This window comes from Euprymna scolopes, chromosome 46, assembly GCF_053919585.1.
Source record: "Euprymna scolopes isolate OS-2025 chromosome 46, ASM5391958v1, whole genome shotgun sequence".
NCBI lineage: Eukaryota > Metazoa > Mollusca > Cephalopoda > Sepiida > Sepiolidae > Euprymna > Euprymna scolopes.
In genome coordinates this window covers 134,594,966-134,615,154 of record NC_136527.1, presented here as the reverse complement: position 1 = coordinate 134,615,154, position 20,189 = coordinate 134,594,966, and the positions used below count along the sequence as shown (strand labels likewise).

Here is a 20,189-nt window from a genome sequence, read left to right as displayed (position 1 = left end):
TTATGTGTGTATGCACGTGTGTGTGTGTTTGTGCATGTATGCATGTATGTGTTCATGTGTGTGTGTTTGTGTGCATGCATATGTGTTTATGTATGTGTGTGTGTGTGTGTATTTTATTTTATTTTCTCCCTTTCAGCTCTGTCCAGACCTCCATCATTAGGAACACTGACTTCAACCAAGGTTGCAACTCTGACTTATTCCGTGTGTCTGTATTGAAAACCATTTTTTCTATTTATCAGTCAGATGAGGTCATAAATCCCTCGACATGCCATCTGCACAGACAACCCACTTATTTTTTTTTTTTTAAATTTTCTTCCTTTTAAGATCGTAACGTTGGGTATGGGGCAGCCAAACCAGCTGCCAACACTGCCCTGCTTTTTATTGAAACCAACCGAGAGCTCTTTTTAGTATCCTCGCTGTTCCCTTAAGTGCAATTGTCTGGATCTCTTTTGCACTTGGTTCACCAGGAATATTAGTTACTTGATAACTGGTATGATTAAGATCTCCCTTAAATTCCAGTTTCTTTTCTTATCATTTTCAGGTTTATATTCTTTAAGTAATTCTTGAGGTCTGTGTGTGTGTGTGTGTCAAAAAGTTTGTGTGTGTGTTCATTTATGTGTCAAAGTGTCTGTGTGTGTGCCTATGTAATGTGTGTGTGTGTGCCTATGTAATGTGTGTGTGTGTGCCTATGTAATGTGTGTGTGTGTGCGCCTATGTAATGTGTGTGTGTGTGCGCCTATGTAATGTGTGTGTGTGTGCGCCTATGTAATTTGTGTGTGTCAAAAAGTCTGTGTGTGTGTTCATTTATGTGTCAAAGTGTCTGTGTGCATGTGTCTGTATTGTCTGTGTGTGTGACTATGTAATTTCTGTGTGTGTGTGTGTTAAAGTTTTGGGATGGAGGCGGAGTTTGGTAGAGTTTTCAAAGGTCAAATCTGGCCAAAAACTGATAAAAAAGATTTTCCCAAATCTCAATACACCTCATGTCAAATCTCGAGTCTGTACACCGAAAATTGACAGAGTAGTTTGGTAGGGAAATGTACACACACACACATTTTCACTTTTATAGATATATATTAAAGTGTTTATATATATATATATATATATATATATATATATATATATATATATATATATATACTAGCATTTCAACCAGGCGTTGCCCGAGTGTTTGGAGTTGTATGTTGAGCAAAAAAAAAAAAAAAAAAAAAAAAGGTCAATTTTTTAAATTTTGCCCCCAATTATAACCCCTTAACATTTATTGCTTTGGGCTCAAATCAAGTTATTAAGTTAGATCCATGCCCAAGGAACCTATATCTAAAATTTCAAGTGTTTATACACAAAATTGTCGGAGGAGTTCGGTAGAGTTCTCAAAGGTCAAATCGTTGAACTTTGACCCCTAAACAGCCAAATTTCGGCCGAAAACGGATTAAAAAGATTTTCCAAAATCTTAGTACTCTGTATATCAAATTTCCAGTCTGTAGACTGAAAATTGACAGAGTTATGCGTAGGGAAATGTACACAGACACCTACACAGACACACATACAGACCCGTTCGTTTTTATATAGATAATATATGTATACACACACAGAGACATTTTCACTTTTATAGATATAGATTAAATTATAAGATGAAAGTATAGAATAGTGACAAAACACCCTCCTCTCATCATATTAAGAATGGCTTTCTAAAAATATTGGAGAGATCCTTTTTTTAGGCCAATCCAATGCATGTGTGTGTGTATTTTATTTATTTTGTTTTTTTTTCATTTTTCTTCCTTTAAAGATTGTAATGCTGGGTATGGGGCAGCTAAACCATCTGCCAACATTGTCCGGCTTTTTATTGAAACCAACCGGGAGCTCTTTTTAATATCCTCGCTGTTCCCTTAAGTGCAAGTGTATGGATCTCTTTTGCACTTGGTTCACCAGGAATATTAGTTAGGTAGGACTTCAGGTTCTTCTTCATAAGCCCTGTGGCACCTATAATAACTGGTATGATTGATATCTCCCTAAGATTCCAATTTCTCTTCATATCATACATGAGACCTTGGTATTTGGTCTGTTTCTCCCTTTCAGCTCTGTTAAGACCTCCATCATTATGGACACTCACTTCAACCAGGGTTGCTACTCTCTCTGACTTATTCCATATAACTATGTCAGGTTTCACAGCAGCATTTTCAAGGTAGGTGGCTGTATGGATTACATGGTCGTAATGTATGGCATATAAGCCATTTCTAACTGTTCTTTCAGGTTGATGTTCCCAGGATTTGCTGCTATACTGGATTTTATTGAAACCAACCGAGAGCTCTTTTTAGTATCCTCGTCGTTCCCTAAAGTGCAATTATCTGGATTTCTTTTGCACTTGGTTCACCAGGTATATTAATTAGGTAGGACTTCAGGTTCTTCTTCATAAGCCCTGTGGCACATATGATAACTGGTATGATTGATATCCCCAAGATTCCAATGCATGTGTGTGAGCATGTGTTTGTGTTCATGTGTGTTCACGTGTGTGTGTGTTTATGAATGTGTGTACCCCAATTTATGTAAATGATTCCTTTTACATGAAAGTAGAGATAAACGTACTTATGCACCTATGTTACCGTGCTAAAATAACACTTAGAAAGCCATTCTTAACATGGGGAGGGTGTTTTGTAACTATTCTGTACTTTCACCTAATAATCTAATAAACAAAAAATAATATACATATGCAGAGATGGCAGCATGCTGAAATGATAACATTATTACTTAGAAAGCCATTCTTAACATAGAGAGAGGAGAGGGTTTTGTAACTATTCTGTACTTTCACCTAACAATTTAATAAACAAAACATAGTACTTATGCAGGGAACCTACCGTGCCGAAATAATAACATTTAGAAAGCCATTCTTAGCACGGGGAGCGGATGGTGTTTTGTAGTTATTTTGTACCTATTTACTATGCCTCCCCACGGGACAGAGTTAGACACCAGGGTCGTTTTTTAACGTGGAGAAAAGGTACAAAAATAAAAAATTGTCTCAGTCGTGAAGGACTGATCCTCCACAGAAAGAGAACAAGAAATGGAAGTGCAGCATCTGAAGAACAGATACTACACTTTGATCTTGACCAAAAGGCAAAGCAATGTAGTTATTTTGTACTTTCACCTACCAAAAAGTAAAAAAAAAAAAAAACGTTGAAAACACTAACATTATATATATATATATATATATATATATATATATTCATTCATCCAGGTGTAGACACACCAAAAAAAATTTATCGGAGTATATACATACTAGCAAAAGTACCCGTCGTTGACTGGGTTCAAAAACAGCTACAGAAAATGGACTCCGATTTATGAAAGTATGCTAGATTATGAAAAGGAAGAGTTGTAAAGAGATAGCTTCGAATTTGGGGGTATCAAAACCAAAGCAAAATTATGATGAAAGTAAAAATAAAATAGATAAACCCCATAATTTATTATACCATACCTCTTCACACTGAAACACTTATCACAATATTCTGTGGATCTATATTCAAAAACCTTGTTAAACTTTGTGACATATTTCCATTCTATGGAGGTCAGGTGCGAACGAACACCCCATAATTTTATTATACCATATTTCTTCAAACTGAAACATAATTATCAAAGTATATTTACGCAGATAGATATGAAAAGTCTTTATTAAAGTTTGTGCCTATTTCCATTCTATGGAGGCCAGGCGCGAACGCAAACCCCACAATTTTATTATACCATCTCTATTTAAGTTAAAACATACTTATCAAAGTATTATTATGTACATCTATATCAAAAACACTTGTAAACGTTTTTTTTTTCATTTTAAATTTTTTATTTCCATACTTTGGGGGCCAGGCGCGAATGCAGACCTCCACAATTTTAATGAACCACCGTTCTGCCAGATCAAACATACCCATTCTTGTGTCTCGATACATCTTCTATCATTATATGTGATCAGTTTCCTATAATAGTCAACCATACAGGAGCCTATACACACAGACGTTCAGCTTTAATATATATATATATATTTTTGTTTAAAAAATTTTGTCTATCAAACACCTCCATCAGTCTTTGGTCTACAGACATGAAACTCAATATATAGGATACTTGAACCTATACGAAACTTTATATTTTAATTTTAGCTGAGGAAAATCGGTGAAAATTAAAAACAAAAGAATGGAATTTGCCAGGTGAAGGTCAAACGATGGCATTACGAATATGCACGCGTAACGTAATAAATATTGGTTCACGTTTTAATTTTTAGCCTTGCAGCAAACATGACTCTATAGCTCAGGCATTAATGTCAAAGAAAAAAGTAAATTGTAAACTAAACGTTTTTGTTTCGATTCTCGGTGGTGGCGCACGAGTCATATTTTTTTTCTTTAATTTTTAAATCATTACTATATATTGGATTCAATATAATAATACGAAATTTGTATTAATTAAAATATTATATTTAAGCGTTTTGTATGACTGGGCAATGCCGGCCGGCCGGCCGGCCGACCTGCTAGTGTATGTATATATATATGTATACATATATCTCTCTCTCTATATATATATATATATAAAAGCGAAAATGTATGTATATATGTACGCTTTTCCTTGATGTCCACGAAAGGCTTCTTTCAAAGAAGCGCTTGCTCGGTTCACAACTTCTTAAAACTTTTTATATAATCTATAAATTGTAATATCTCAGAGTTACCCACGGAGCTCGCCTGTCTATTTAATTTTATTGACTTTCAAACGTTAATTATTCCACATTTCCCACATCGGCACGCGTTACATTCGGTTTTCGGTATAAAAAAAAAGCGAAACTCGACTCTAATCACAAGCTGAAAGCCAGTTGTCTCAAGAGAGCTAAGTAACGTTTGTTCAATGTCGACTTTGTCATATCAGACTGTAGCTTTCATTTCGCTCCTCCTAATAAACAGGGAGCGGGTTTTTAAAAACAAACAAACCGATTTATTCACCTCATTCAAAACTGTCCCGCACAAAATGCTTACTGCTGAATAGCTATCGCCGTCACGTCAATCGAAAATGCGCACCTGTTTTTTAACACTTTACTATTTTCCAACTGCGCATCGTGAAGGCTTCGTTTTTTTTTTCATGGGCACCTGTTTTTTTTTTCACATTTTCGGGTTTTTTTCACATACCCGAAAAACACCCGGGCAACGCCGGGTACCCCTCACTAGTATATATATATATAAAAGTGAAAGTGTGTATGTGTGTGTGTGTCTGTGTACATTTCCCTACGCAGTAACTCTGTCAATTTAAAGCCTACAGACTCGAAATTTGATATACAGGGTTCTGAGATTTGGCAAAATCTTTGTAATACATTTTCGGCCATAAAAATTTGGCTGTAAAGGGGTCAAAGTTCAACAATTTGACCTTTGAGAACTCTACCAAACTCCTCCGACAATTTTGGGTCTAAACACTTGAAATTTTAGATATAGGTTCCTTGGACATGGATCTAACATAATAACTTGATTTGAGCCCAAAACAATAAATGTTAAGGGAGTCATAAAAGGGGTCAAAGTTAAAAAAATTTGACCGCTTCGGTCTCTACGAAATTACTCAGACAATTTCTGGTCTAAACATTTGAAATTTTACATAAAGGGTATTCAGAGATAAGGCAAGCTTTTTAATCAGTTTGGGTCGAAAATTTGAGCTACAAATATATACATGTATGTATGTATACTTGCATGTTTGCCTAAAACTTTCGACAGACATACAGAAAAAGCGAACACACATACATACATTTTCGCTTTTATATATATTATATATATATATATATATATTATATATATATTGTATATATTATATATATATATATATATGTGAACAGGTATGGTATAATAAGTTATGGGGTTTATGTATTTTATTTTTACTTTCATCATATTTTGCTTTGGTTTTGATACCCCCAAATTCAACCCAAATTTACAACCCTCCCTTTTCATAACCTATCATACTTTCATAAATTAGAGTCCATTTTCTGTAAGCTGTTTTTGAACCCAGTCAACGACAGGTACTTTTGTCTAGTATATATATATATAATTAAAGATGGTACTTATGCAGAGAAGATACTGTGCTGAAATAATAACATTAAACTATATATATATAAGAGCAAACAGTTAATAAAACATGTTAAAAAACACTTTGAAATGAGTTAAAAACATATTTAATCTGAAAAGGAAACACTAGATAAGTGGATAGTCCTTAATCCACCGAGTTTCAAAGAAATACTTTCCTTCTCATCAGAGGGTAGGAATTAGCAAAATGCGGGATCGGATTTTGCATACAAAAGTATTTGATGAAACTGCAAGTAAGTCAAAGATCTTACTTGATAACAAAAAAGTGAAGCAGAGGGAATATGGTGAAGAAAAAGGTGATTTCACGTGAATGGATAGTCTGGTGGAAGATAAATAATCCAATGACGGTAAAATCCAAAAATATAAATTCAAGAAAATTAATTGAATTTCCATTTGCACAAGTAAAATCCAAAGAAATCACGTAATTGGAAGAAGATGGTCCAAAATAATCCAAAGGCAGAAATCCATGGAATAGGGGGAAAATATCCAATAATATTATTAAAAGAAAAATAAGATATTTTTTATATATATATATATATATATATATATATAATTAAAGATGGTACTTATGCAGAGAAGGTATTGTGCTGAAATAACATTATTGAGAAAGCTATTCTTAACATGGGAGGGGAGGGTGTTTTGTAACTATTCTGTACTTTCACCTAACAATTTAATAAACAAAACGCGGTACTTATGCAGAGAAAGCTACCATGCTGAAATAATAACATTTAGAAAGCTATTCTTAACATGGGGAGCGGATGGTGTTTTGTAACTATTTTGGACTTTCACCTAACAAAGGAGGGTGGGGGACCTGTAAATTTAAGCTTGTCCGTCCGCACTTTTCTCAATAACTACGCCTTGGAATTCAAAAAAAAATTTGCACAAACATTAAACATGCTATGAGTAAAAAAGTAACAGAACGGATTTTCCTGGAAAAACCGACGGTTGCCCCCCCCCCTTTCGGGTTAAAATGGCTAAAATTGACACTTTTGTGCTTATTAAAAAAAAAATTAATTGCTTAGATTTTTATAAAATTTTCTGAAAACTTGTAACTAACTGATTTCTATATAATTTTGTTTGTCTATACTTCGCGATAACTCTTGGGTGTGCCCCAGGGGCTCTTTTAGGGCTAATAAAAACACTCCATTTTTGGGACTATTTTACCATATTTGTCCTTGTTAAAATGTTTTGGTGCTTTTTTTTTTTTTTTTCATAGTCTGGTGGTATTAACCTTAGCAGGGTTGAAGCCTTTGGATTTTTATAAAACTTTCTGAAAAGTTGTAACTAACTGATTTCTATTAAATCTTGGGTGTGCCCCAGGGGCTCTTTTAGGGATGATAAAAACACTCCATTTTTGGTGACTAGTTTACCATATTTGTCCATAATTTTCTGTCTATGTCTATTTAGTAGTTTTGCATGGTGCTAAACTCAAATTTAAATATGTTAAGTCCTTGGGGACTTTTGGGACTAAATGGGGAGGGGGGGTTAATGATGGGCTTGGTTATTTTTTTATTTTTTTTTTTTTTGCATGGTGCAGAACTCAAATTTACATATGCTAAGGCCTAAAACCCACACTGTTTGCTCATTTTCACAAGGATTTGACGTCCCTTGGGAACTTTTGAATGAGGAGGAGGGAGGGGGGGGTAAATATGTTAAGCCCTCGGGGAATTTAGGGGCTGAATGGGGGCAATGCTGAACTTAGTCATTTCTTTATTTATTTATTTTTTTTTGACATCTCCTGGGGACTTTGGGGGCTAAATGGGAGAGGAAGTTTCCAAAATACGTGATTTCTCCGCAAACAAAACCCCGAGGGAGTTATCTGCTCCTGTCCTTATGTCATATATTTCCTTTTTTACGTCATTTCCTGTTCACTACGTCTGCAGAACTCAAATGACGTCCCTTGGGAACTTTTGAATGAGGAGGAGGGAGGGGGGGTAGGTAAATGCTGAACTCAGTCATTGTTTTATGCCTCATTTACTGCACACTTCATTTTTTTTTTTCCTACAATTAGAGGCCTTTTTTTTTGTTTTTTACAAGGTGGTCACTACTTATCAAGGTCCGGAAGCCACTCAGGGATAAAGGTTATTGCATGTACAGTACGTTAGTGTGGAGATTTAATAAAAGTGTCTACTTAAGGGGGGCGGTTCCACAGGAATTTGTTTACGTTGGACTTGAAGATATCCAGGTTGTAGTCAGGTGGGAAGCGGGCAGACAGAACAGAGTTCCACAGGCGTGCACTTCTAAGAAAGAAGCTTTGTTCATGGAATCTACATTTGGATTTAGGCACAGATAAAGAGTGGGGGAAATTTTTGACAGTGTTTTCAGCTAGACGGGTGTTTTTCGTAAAAGATTGGCGAGGGGGGACTAGCTAGAGACTGGAGCTCAGACAAGCACCTGCCATGGAAATAACGATAAAACAAAGATAGGCTCACAACGTCTCTTCTGTGGGAGAGAGGTTGCAGGGAAAAGAAAAGAGCATCCCACACTAAGCCACAAAGTCTATTTTGTAGTCTGTCAAGGCAGGATAGGCTGTTTTTAGCAGCTCCTGCCCAGATATGGCAGCAGTATTCCGTACTTGGCTTTTATATAGATAGAGAATTGCATCAGTAATGAGATATCTTCTGGAGCGGTAGAAGGATCCAACCATCTTTCTAGCGACCTTGGCAACAGCCTTGATGTATGTGTTCCATTTCAGTTCAGGAGTAAAGGTCAGGCCCAGAAGCTTGTCAAAACATGGGGCTTCTCCTAGACGAGAGCCATCCATTTCAATTGATGCCAGATGGGGATCAGAGCATTGATGATGTAAAAATAGGAGCTTGGTTTTAGATGCATTAAAAGGTAACCAGCCACGACTTCCCCCACTGAACCACGCGCTCGAGATCAGAGGAGAGAGAATCAGAGAGAACTTGTCATTTACAGCCTTTGATGTGTTTGCCGTAGATGATCGTGTCATCAGCATAGATGTCAACGAATGATTTAAGTATGTGTTTAGGGAGATCATTGATGTAGATCAGGAAAAGCGTTGGGTCCAGGATGGACCCCTGAGGGACTCCAGCATTAATACTGCAGGCCTCTGATTTTTGTCAATCGACCACTACTCTTATGAGCCTATCGGAGAGAAATGATGTACGTTATATGTTAAAATGAATAAACAAAAAAGCAGAACCACGATCGGTCAAATAAAAATAAATGTACATTCCTGAGTAGTTTGAAATGATTACTTTATGGTTTTGCCATTTAGGTTTAATGACAGAAATATAAAGGTAGAGAATTGCATCACCACTTATCAAGGCCAAGCGGCCACTTGAGGATAAGAGTGTACAGTAGAAATTGGACAATAATCGTTAGTAATGGAAATTCGGTAAATTTGTTAACTTAAGTGGAACGGCTCATCAGGAACTTGTTTACGTTGGACTTGAACACAACCATATTGTAGTCAGCTGGAAAGCAGGAGAACAGAAGACAATTCCACAGGCGTGCAGTTCTAAGAAAAAAGCTTTGTTCATGGAATCTATGTTTAGGTTTAGGCACCGATAAAGAGTGGGGGGGGGAAGGAATTATTGATAGTGTTTTCAGCTAGACGAGTGTTTCTTGTGAAAGTTTGGCGAGGGGGGACCATAGACTGAAGCTCAGTCGGACACTTTCCATGAAAATACCGATACAGCAGAGACAAACTCGCAACATCTCTTCTGTGAGATAGAGGTTGCAGGGAAGAGAAAAGGACACCTTCTACGAGGCTACAAAGTCTATTTTGAACTCTATCAAGGCAGGACAAGTCCTTTCTAGCAGCTCCTGCCCAGATGTGGCAACAGTACTCCATCCTTGGATGTACCTGGCTCTTATATAGATAGAGAATTGCATCAGCAATGAGATGTCTACTGGATCGATAGAAAGATCCCACCATTTTTCCAGCGGCCTTGGCAACGGATTTAATGTATGTGTTCCATTTAAGATCAGATTTCTACCAAATGCTATTAAAATCTAGGCCTGGTCAGCTTAGTAATATTTCCTTTTTTTTTTTAGCATACGAGTACCTTGCAACACAAATTGCTCCAATCTATGCCCCTCCCCCTTGCCAAACTTTCACAAGAAACACTCGTCGAACTGAAACCAATATCACTCTCACAGAAGAGATGTAGCGAGTTTGTCTCTGCCTTTATTTATTTTCATGGCAAGTGCTCGACTGAGCTCCAATCTATACTGTTGCCACATTTGGGCAGGAGTTGCTAGAGAGGACTTATCCTGCCTTGATACAGTTCAAAATAGACTTCGTAGCCTCGTAGGAGGTGTCCTTTACTCTTCCCTGCAACCTCTATCTCACAGAAGAGATGTAGCGAGTTTGTCTCTGCCTTTATTTATTTTCATGGCAAGTGCTCGACTGAGCTCCAATCTATACTGTTATCACATTTGGGCAGGAGTTGCTAGAAAGGACTTATCCTGCCTTGATACAGTTCAAAATAGACTTTGTAGCCTCGTAGGAGGTGTCCTTTTCTCTTCCCTGCAACCTCTTTCTCACAGAAGAGATGTAGCGAGTTTGTCTCTGCCTTTATTTTCATGGCAAGTGCTCGACTGAGCTCCAATCTATACTGTTGCCACATTTGGGCAGGAGTTGCTAGAAAGGACTTTTCCTGCCTTGATACAGTTCAAAATAGACTTCGTAGCCTCGTAGGAGGTGTCCTTTTCTCTTCCCTGCAACCTCTTTCTCACAGAAGAGATGTAGCGAGTTTGTCTCTGCCTTTATTTTCATGGCAAGTGCTCGACTGAGCTCCAATCTATACTGTTATCACATTTGGGCAGGAGTTGCTAGAAAGGACTTATCCTGCCTTGATACAGTTCAAAATAGACTTCGTAGCCTCGTAGGAGGTGTCCTTTTCTCTTCCCTGCAACCTCTTTCTCACAGAAGAGATGTAGCGAGTTTGTCTCTGCTTTGTCATTATTTTCATGGCAAGTGCTCGACTGAGCCTCAATCTATACTGTTGCCACATTTGGGCAGGAGTTGCTAGAAAGGACTTATCCTGCCTTGATACAGTTCAAAATAGACTTCGTAGCCTCGTAGGAGGTGTCCTTTTCTCTTCTCTGCAACCTCTTTCTCACAGAAGAGATGTAGCGAGTTTGTCTCTGCTTTGTCATTATTTTCATGGCAAGTGCTCGACTGAGCCTCAATCTATACTGTTGCCACATTTGGGCAGGAGTTGCTAGAAAGGACTTATCCTGCCTTGATAGAGTTAAAAATAGACTTCGTAGCCTCGTAGGAGGTGTCCTTTTCTCTTCCCTGCAACCTCTTTCTCACAGAAGAGATGTAGCGAGTTTGTCTCTGCCTTTATTTATTTTCATGGCAAGTGCTCGACTGAGCTCCAATCTATACTGTTATCACATTTGGGCAGGAGTTGCTAGAAAGGACTTATCCTGCCTTGATACAGTTCAAAATAGACTTCGTAGCCTCGTAGGAGGTGTCCTTTTCTCTTCCCTGCAACCTCTTTCTCACAGAAGAGAAGTAGCGAGTTTGTCTCTGCCTTTATTTATTTTCATGGCAAGTGCTCGACTGAGCTTCAATCTATGCCCCCCCCCTCGCCAAACTTTCACAAGAAACACCCGTCTAGCTGAAAACACTATCAATAATTTCCTCAACTCCGTATCTGTGCCCAAACCAAAACGTCGATTCCATGAACAAAGCTTCTTTCTTAGAACTGCACGTCTGTAGAATTCTCTTCCATTTGCCTGCTTTCCAGCTGACTACAATTTGGTCGTCTTCAAGTCCAATGTAAACAAATTCTTAATGAGCCTTTGCCCTTAAGGAATCTAAGTTACCAAATTTTCTGTGAGTTAATCTATTTTTTTATGGTTTTAGTTCCGAATTTGTGAAATATGTTTGCTGGACAAAGGGAGGCAACTCTAATAAAAATCGATAGTGGGTTATCTCCCTTTCATCGCCAGATTTTTAAGGGTGTCCAACGTTTGCTTTTTTTTTTTCTTCCTACAATTAGAGGCTCCCAAACGCTATTAAAATCTAGGCTTGGTCTGCTTAGTAATTTTTTTTTTTTTAGCATATGAGTTACCTGACCTTCAACCTGGCATCACAAATTTGAAACTAAAACCAGGGATGTAATATAGACACATTATGTTGTATATTACCTGTTCTCTTCTCCCTAAGGTAAAACAATTTCATATACATGCTGTAAATTACCTATGCTAGGGATAAAACATGAACAATACCAGTCCTAGGGTAGATAAAACAAATAATACATAGAGATGAAAGATTCCTCTCCCCTAAGAATAAAACATATGTTCAATATCTGCTTTCGTTTTTTCATTGTTTATACGGTCCCGAGCAACGCCGGGTAGCCTTGCCAAACTTTCACGAAAAACACTTGTCCAGCTGAAACCACCATTAACGTATGTACATGTGTCACGGTTTCCAGGTTATGAACCATTCGATTGGGAAATCCTATTTATTAAAAAGGAGGATCTAGGCGTCTACATTGACAACAAACCGAGTTCCAAGGAAAATGTAGCTAAATCCATCGCAAAAGCAAATAAAGTTGTCGTAAATCATTCGCCGCACTTTTGACTTCCTCTCGAATACAGTCCTTGTGCCACCCTACAAGAGCCTTGTGCGTCCTATCTTAAGTAGTATGGCCACTCTGTCTGGCAGCCACACCATAAGACCTTATGCAGTGATCTGGGTTGTTATGTCCGAGCATGTGAGCTGTCAACACTCAGACAACACCTGGTACGAGTGAAGCCCCGCATCAAGGAGAACATGACCAAGAACTGCATATACTCCATCCCATGCAGTTGCAGAAAGGTTTACAAGGGTGAAACACGCCGCCCCCTCAAAGTAAGGGTGGAAGAACACAGAAAAACAGTAACTAAAGGGGAGACAGAGAAATCGGGTATAGCCAACCATGTCATGGGATGAAGTAAAAATAATAAACAGAGAGACCCACTGGAAAGTGAGAAAACTTAAAGAAACAGCTCACATGCCTAAACCTAAACGTAGATTCCATGAACAAAGCTTCTTTCTTAGAACTGCACGCCTGTGGAATTGTCTTCCGTTTTCCTGCTTTCCGGCTGACTACAATATGGTTGTGTTCAAGTCTAACGTAAATAAGTTCTTGATGAGCCGTTCCATATAAGTTATCAAATTTACCGAATTTTCATTACTAATGATTACTATATTGTCCAATTTCTACTGTACACTCTTTATACCCTTATCCTCGAGTAGCCTCTTGGCCTTGATAATGTGGTGATGCTTAAGTTTACAAATTTACCAAATTTCCATTACTAACAACTACTATATTGTTCAATTGACTACTGTACACTCTTAACCCTTATCCTCGAGTGGTCTCTGGGCCCTGATAAGTGGTGATGGCTGTGTAAAATCTATATGTTACCTATATAAGAGCCAGATACATCCAAGGATGGAGTACTGTTGTCACCATTAGGCGGGAGCTGCTAGAAAGGACTTCTTCTGCCCCGATAGAATTTAAAATAGACTTCGTAGCCTCGTAGGAGATGTCCTTTTCTCTTCTCTGCAACCTTTATCTCACAGAAGAGATGTTGCGAGTTTGTCTCTGCTTTATCGTTATTTTCATGGCAAGTGCTCGAGTGAGCTTCAATCTATGGTCCCCTCTCACCGAACTTTCACAAGAAACCCTCGTCTAGCTGAAAACACTATCAATAATTCCCCCCACTCTTTATCTGTGCCTAAAGCTAAACGTCGATTCCATGAACAAAGCTTCTCTCTTAGAAGTGCACGCCTGTGGAATTCTCGTCCATTTTTCTGCTTTCCAGCTGACTACAATATAGTCATCTTCAAGTCCAATGGTAACAAATTCTTAACTACTGTACATTCTTTCACGCTTATATGGTGACTCCTATGTAAAAAAAATATAAAATAGATTAACTCACAGAATATGAAAATATCTACAAAGCCAGTAACTTTTCTCTTTTCTTTTAAAATCAACAACCAACATGCCTGAAGACGGTCGAAGGACAATTCGACAAACGTTGCACAAATAACATTCAAGATGAGAACAATAGTTCGATCAAATAAAAACTTGTTTTTAAAATTTTGGGTACGCTTGCATAATTTGACCCGAATTCTCGTGAATTCCTGTCAAGCATGGATCGGGCGAGACCGGCAATCATCGGTGTCAGCCGAGCATCGTTCAAATGTTGAAACGCTAAATCGACTTTGTATTTTATTTATTTAATTTTTTTTTTCTTTTATGTTTTTAGTAATTTTTAAGGTGATATTAAGAAGGCGGGGGGTGACTTTTTATTTTCTGATTAGTTTCTTATTTTTTTTAAATTGAATTTTTGGGAGTTTGATTAGCCAATGAAAAAGCGCTATCTAAATGGAAGCAGAAGACATTCGAATTGGAAGAAAGCGACTAAACCAAAAAAAAAAAAAAAGAAAAGCTGACAAGCAAATATATTTTCAAACTCGCCAAACAGATAAATGACAGACAAGAAAATAAATCTATACATGTTAGAAAAAGAAATGAAAACATAGATGCAGACAATCTCAGATTGTCAGGAGAAGAAATTGCTGTCCCCAAAAATGAGGAGCAACAATTGTAAACACAAATGTTTACTTAAAAAAAGATTGTGTGTAAAGGATGGTTTCTCCTGGAGATGTACAAATGGGGAGTGCCATCAAAAGGACTTGACTGAACAACAAGTCTTGAAAACAAAAAAAAACAACAAAAAAAATACAGTTACAAAAAAGAAAAAACAGAAAAAAAAGAACAAAAAATACAGTTACAAAAAAAAAGAAAAAAACAACAAAAAAATATACAGTTACAAAAAAAGAAAAAAAGAACAAAAAACAAAAAAAACAAAAAAAAATAGTTACAAAAAAAGAAAAAAAGAGAAAACAAAAAAAAACTTGTACTTACACCTAACAATTATACAGTTAAAAAAAACGGGTTTGTATTACTGTACACATAGATTCGAAAAAGTTGTCAAAAAACAAATATATAAATAAATGTTATCAAAGGCAAGATAAATTACTTTTCTACCAAACTGGATATAATTTTCGTGTTTTTATTCAATTTAACATGTTTATTCAGCTCGAAAACCATACAGTGTTTACCGATGTATTGGAAAATTCAAGATGGCGGCCGATTCTCTCTTTAACACGGTAAGTTTGGAAAAAGGTGTAATAAATAATAAACTAGACAAAATACTGTTAGAAATTCGCTCAATATATGTTACCGTGACATAACTTGACATATATTCGGTGGTTTTTAATAGTATTTTGTCTAGTTTATTATTTATAACACCTTTTCCCAAACTTACCGTGTTAAAGAGATAATCGGCCGCCATTTTGAATTTTCCAATACATCGGTAAACACTGTATGCTTTTCGAGCTGAATAAACATGTTACATTGAATAAAAACACAAAAAATATATCCAGTTAGGTAGAAAAGTAACTTATCTTGCCTTTGATAACATTTATTTGTTATATATTCGTTTTTTGACAACTTTTTCGAATCTATGTGTACAGTAATACAAACCCCAAAAAATCTTTTCTTGGAGAAAAAAAAAACCCAAAAAAACTTTGTTGATAAATATTTAAAAAAAAAAAAAAAAAAAAAAAAAAAAAAATTAAATACTAAAATGAAATAAATATATTTTCATTTTTCAAGGTAGTTTTTTTTGTTATTTTTGACTATCTGCATTCGTTTTTTTTTTCATTAGTCTGCGTCTGTTACGACGCTCGGCTGACACCGGCAATTGTGAATTTCAACGACAGGTGGGTGAAAGTTTCGCGATTGTGTAAAGTGAATGGAGCTAATCTTGAATTTCTTTTTTGAGTGGCTTAGGTTTTTTAAGGATTTTGGGTAACTTGATCAAACATAGACATGCATCGGACCTCCTAGAGTAGGCTAGTTAGGCATTTTTGTTCGACTTTTAACTTAGCTAGAGTATGCATGCTATCATCGCCCCAACCCCCTTTTTTTGGTTTTCCCTGTCCCAGCGTCCCCCTTTTTTTTTTTTTTTTTTTTTTTTTTTTTTTTCTTCCTCCCACTTTTGGTTCGATAAACCCCAATCCCGGCCCCTTAGGTGACGGATAAACTGTTTTGCCAGAGATGTGGGCTATTTTTGTTGTGTTTGTATAAAGTCAGTTTTCATGGGACCTACATCTTTTCGACTGGCAAAACTTTTTATCCGCCACAATTAGTAGTGAGGGGGTTCTTTTTACTAACCACCTTTTAGCATTGTATATTTTTCATCCAATTTTGTAAATAAGATTTTTATCCCCAACCCCCCCACATCACATCATGTATATATATTTGTAACTTTCGGGTTTTAAGTAGGATGTCCACAGAGTGATTCTGGTATTTTGGTGAAAGAATCTAGTTAAGTTAACGTTATGTTAGTTAGGTCAACATTAACCCCCACCCCCCTTTTTCGGCCTTGTGCCACATTTTTATTTGTGTAATTTTATTTTATCAAATAAAATAAATATTAACTTTAGTCTTGGTCAAGTTATCCACAACTTGAACGCTGACCGAAAGTCTACTACACAATCCAACACATGCTTGACGGGAATTTACGAGAATTGGAGTCAAATTATGCAAGAGTACCCAAAAAACACCTTATTGGTACAAAAAAATAACTTAATTAGCCCCCAAAAGCGAGAGATTCTAACTTTGCTTAAGCAAAAGCAAATGGAAGTCGTCTAAATGTGAATTCTGTGGAAGCCCATAATGTCCAAAAATCAAAAGGCTGTCTGAAAATGATGTCAGGTAGTTAAAGGGAGGTAGAGAGTGCTAATATCCTCACCCCCCCCCTCAGATGTGCATCAAAAACATTTGTATAATCATTATCATTTTTTAATCAAACTATTTTTCTCTGTTTCTGTTTTTAAATTAATTTTTAATATTTTTTATTTTTAAAGATTATATAAAAATTATGTTACACCAAAAGTTTCGCATTCATGCAAGCAAGGAAAATATTAAAATCTTGCATATATATTTGGGCTGGTGCACCTGCTACTAGTCTCTCGCTCCTGGACAAGGTTCAAAAGAGAGTCGCCAACCTGATCCTGAACTGCCATCCAAGCTTCAGCCTCTGTCCCATTGACGAAATGTAGCATCCCTCTGCCTATTACTTTATTTTTATTTTGGCCAATTAACCTCTGGCACGCTTTGGGTAGAATTGAAACCGCTATCTTCAGACAATGTTCATCTGGAACTGTATGTGGTGAGACGACAACAACTACGGATGGCAGTGATGGCTGAGAATGCAGTTAGGAGATTCAAAGTTCCTATCCGTCGCGGTTACCACCTGACGAAGGCCAGAGGAATTAGTTGGCCGAAACGTTGTGAATAAACAATCCAATAAAAAAAGATGAAAAACAACAACTAATAAAGATGAGAATAATAGTCCGAAATAAAAATAAATTAATATATATAATGCTCATCTCAAAAATGAATTCCAATTAAGGAATAATATATATATATATCCCTCTGCCTGCTCTACAAGTACTTTAACGTGAATGTTCTGACAAACTGCAAGCACTTGTATCCAAACTGAATATATTTTTTGTGTTTTTATTCAATGTAACATGTCTATTTAACTCGAAAAACATGCAGTGTTTACCGATGTATTGGAAAATTTTAAATGGCGCCCGAATCTCTTTTTGACACAGTAAGTTTGGGAAAAGGAGTTAAAAATAAAAAACCTAGACAAAATACGGTTAAAAACTCGCTCAATATGTTACCGTGACATAGGCTGACATATATTTAGTGGGTTTCTAACAGTATTTTGTATAGTTATTTTATTTTTAACTCCTTTCCCCAAACTTACCGTATTCAACAAAGAGTCCGGCGCCATTTTTAATTTTCCAATACCTCGATAAACACTGTATGTTTTTCGAGCTGAATAAACATGTCACATTGGGTTTGTATTACTGTACACATAGATTCGAAAAAGACGTCAAAAAACAAATGTATATCAAATAAATGTTATCAAAGGCAAGATAAGTTACTTTTCTACCTAACTGGATATAATTTTTGTGTTTTTATTCAATGTAACATGTTTATTCAGCTCGAAAAACATTCAGTGTTTACCGATATATTGGAAAATTCAAAATGGCGCCCGACTCTCTCTTTAACACGGTAAGTTTGGGAAAAGTTGTTTAAATAATAAACTAGACAAAATACTATTAAAAAAACGAATATATGTCAACCTATGTCACGGTAACATATATTGAGCGAATTTCTAACAGTATTTTGTCTAGTTTATTTATAATACCTTTTCCCAAACTTACTGTGTTAAAGAGAGAGTCGGGTGCCATTTTGAATTTTCCAATACATCGGTAAACACTGCATGTTTTTCGAGCTGAATAAACATGTTAAATTGAATAAAAACACAAAAAATATATCCAGTTAGGCAGAAAAAGTAACTTATCTTGCCTTTGATAACATTTATTTGTTATATATTTGTTTTTTGACAACTTTTTCGAATCTATGTGTACAGTAATACAAACCCCAAATTTTATATGAAAACGTTTTAAGTATCTTGCCCGATTACATAAGAAAAAGTGTTACGTAACTTTTAAAACAATTATTTTTTTTTGTGTGTGCGTGCATAAACTCGAAAGCTGTTCTTAACATGAGACTTTTCTTGGGGGGGGGGGGTTATTCCGAAAACCGTTATAAACATGGAGAGGTTGGAGGTGTTTATTCCGAAAGCCGTTCTTAACATGGGGAGGTTGGGTGTATTTATAATACGTAAAAAATTATCTTTTTTTTTTTTAAATATCCATTATGTATTTGAAGTTTTGGCCTTTTATCTTCACTGCTACACTTCAATTTGTCTGTCCTCGGGCAGGAGAAATCCTTCATGACTGAGACAATTTTTATTTTTGTTCCTATCCAGAGAGAGTGCCTCCTTTTTTTTTTAGGGGGGGGGAGGGGCTGGATCCCCCCCCCCACATTAAAAACCCACCTTGTGTCCAATTCTGCCCTCGTGGGGAGCCAGGTAAATAGGAACACTAATAAATTAACCAGGAAATTAGAAATGTTTTCACCTTGGGCGAATTTCGGGTTTTACATAACAATGTCGTTTTTTTGTGTTTTTATTTAACTTACCATTTGTTTTGTTGGAAATTTTGCGGTCCATGTTTGACTTGTGAGTATTCTGTTGGTCCACGAGTTTCCCTGCGGTCGGAGAAAAGATTTCGGTGCGGCGCTGAAACTCCGAAAAACGGTCGAAAAGCATGGAGAATGGCAAACGGCACGGCTAAGCAAGGCGGCCGCCATTTTGGATATTACGAAATACGAAAACGAGGCTGACTTTTTTAACCTCTGACCTTTGACCCCTTTTTTTTTTTTTTAAATAAAATTTTTTAAAAAGTGTCCTTCACCTTTTGAGACCCTAAAATTGGTTTGGCGAGCTATTTATTTTTCAGTATATATATATAAAAAAAAAAACAATGAAACCTGCTTGTTTAAACATATGGCGTCCCCCCCCCGCTTTATTTCTAGTGAAATTTCATTCTTGCGTTACTTCCCCTTGTTTTCTAGACGGTGATAGCTGATTTGGCGTTCCTGACGAAACATTTTATCTGAATAAAGTTATCATATTCTTGGACGAATTATTATTATTATTGCCTCACAAGGAGCTTTCACACAGGTCTTCAGAGATCTTTCCCTGAAAACAGCCTGTGGTGTTCCCTGGAAGCAGAGTGACAACAAGTCTCCCCAGGTTTCCAGTACTCTCCACCTCTTTCGATAACATTTGCAAATAAATTTGCATTATCGCAACAGCTGCTTGCCATTGATTTCACGTTGGCAGCAGCTGTTGGTCTTTGCTGAGATTAGAGTGGCAATAAGCTTCCCCAAGGTCCCAGTTCTCTTCTCGGCTGAGGTCTGGTCAGTTCATCGGTCTTTCCTTCCTCCTTGGCTCTACTTGGTTATTTGGTCTCGCTCTTTTTTTGGGAGGGGGGGGGTAATATAACAATAAGGAATTTCTTATTGATGTGTTTTAAAAGATTTTAACTACCGTGCAATTTCCACGGGTCCTGCTAGTTTTTATTATTATTATTGGCTCACAAGGAGCTTTCACACAGGTCTTCAGAGATCTTTCCCT

At 36.7% G+C, this 20,189-nt stretch overlaps 1 protein-coding gene across 1 annotated transcript in view; it reads right to left on the bottom strand.

Annotated features, from left to right (window-relative positions):
• The window catches only part of LOC145271135 (heme A synthase COX15-like), a 64,024-nt gene extending 44,441 nt beyond the window's left edge, over positions 1-19,583 (bottom strand). The window contains exon 1 of the mRNA XM_080126672.1: positions 19,190-19,583. Within this exon, the coding sequence (XP_079982798.1) occupies positions 19,190-19,360 (171 nt within the window). The 5' untranslated portion in view covers positions 19,361-19,583. The remainder of the gene's footprint in view (positions 1-19,189) is intronic.
• Positions 19,584-20,189: the final 606 nt, after the last annotated feature.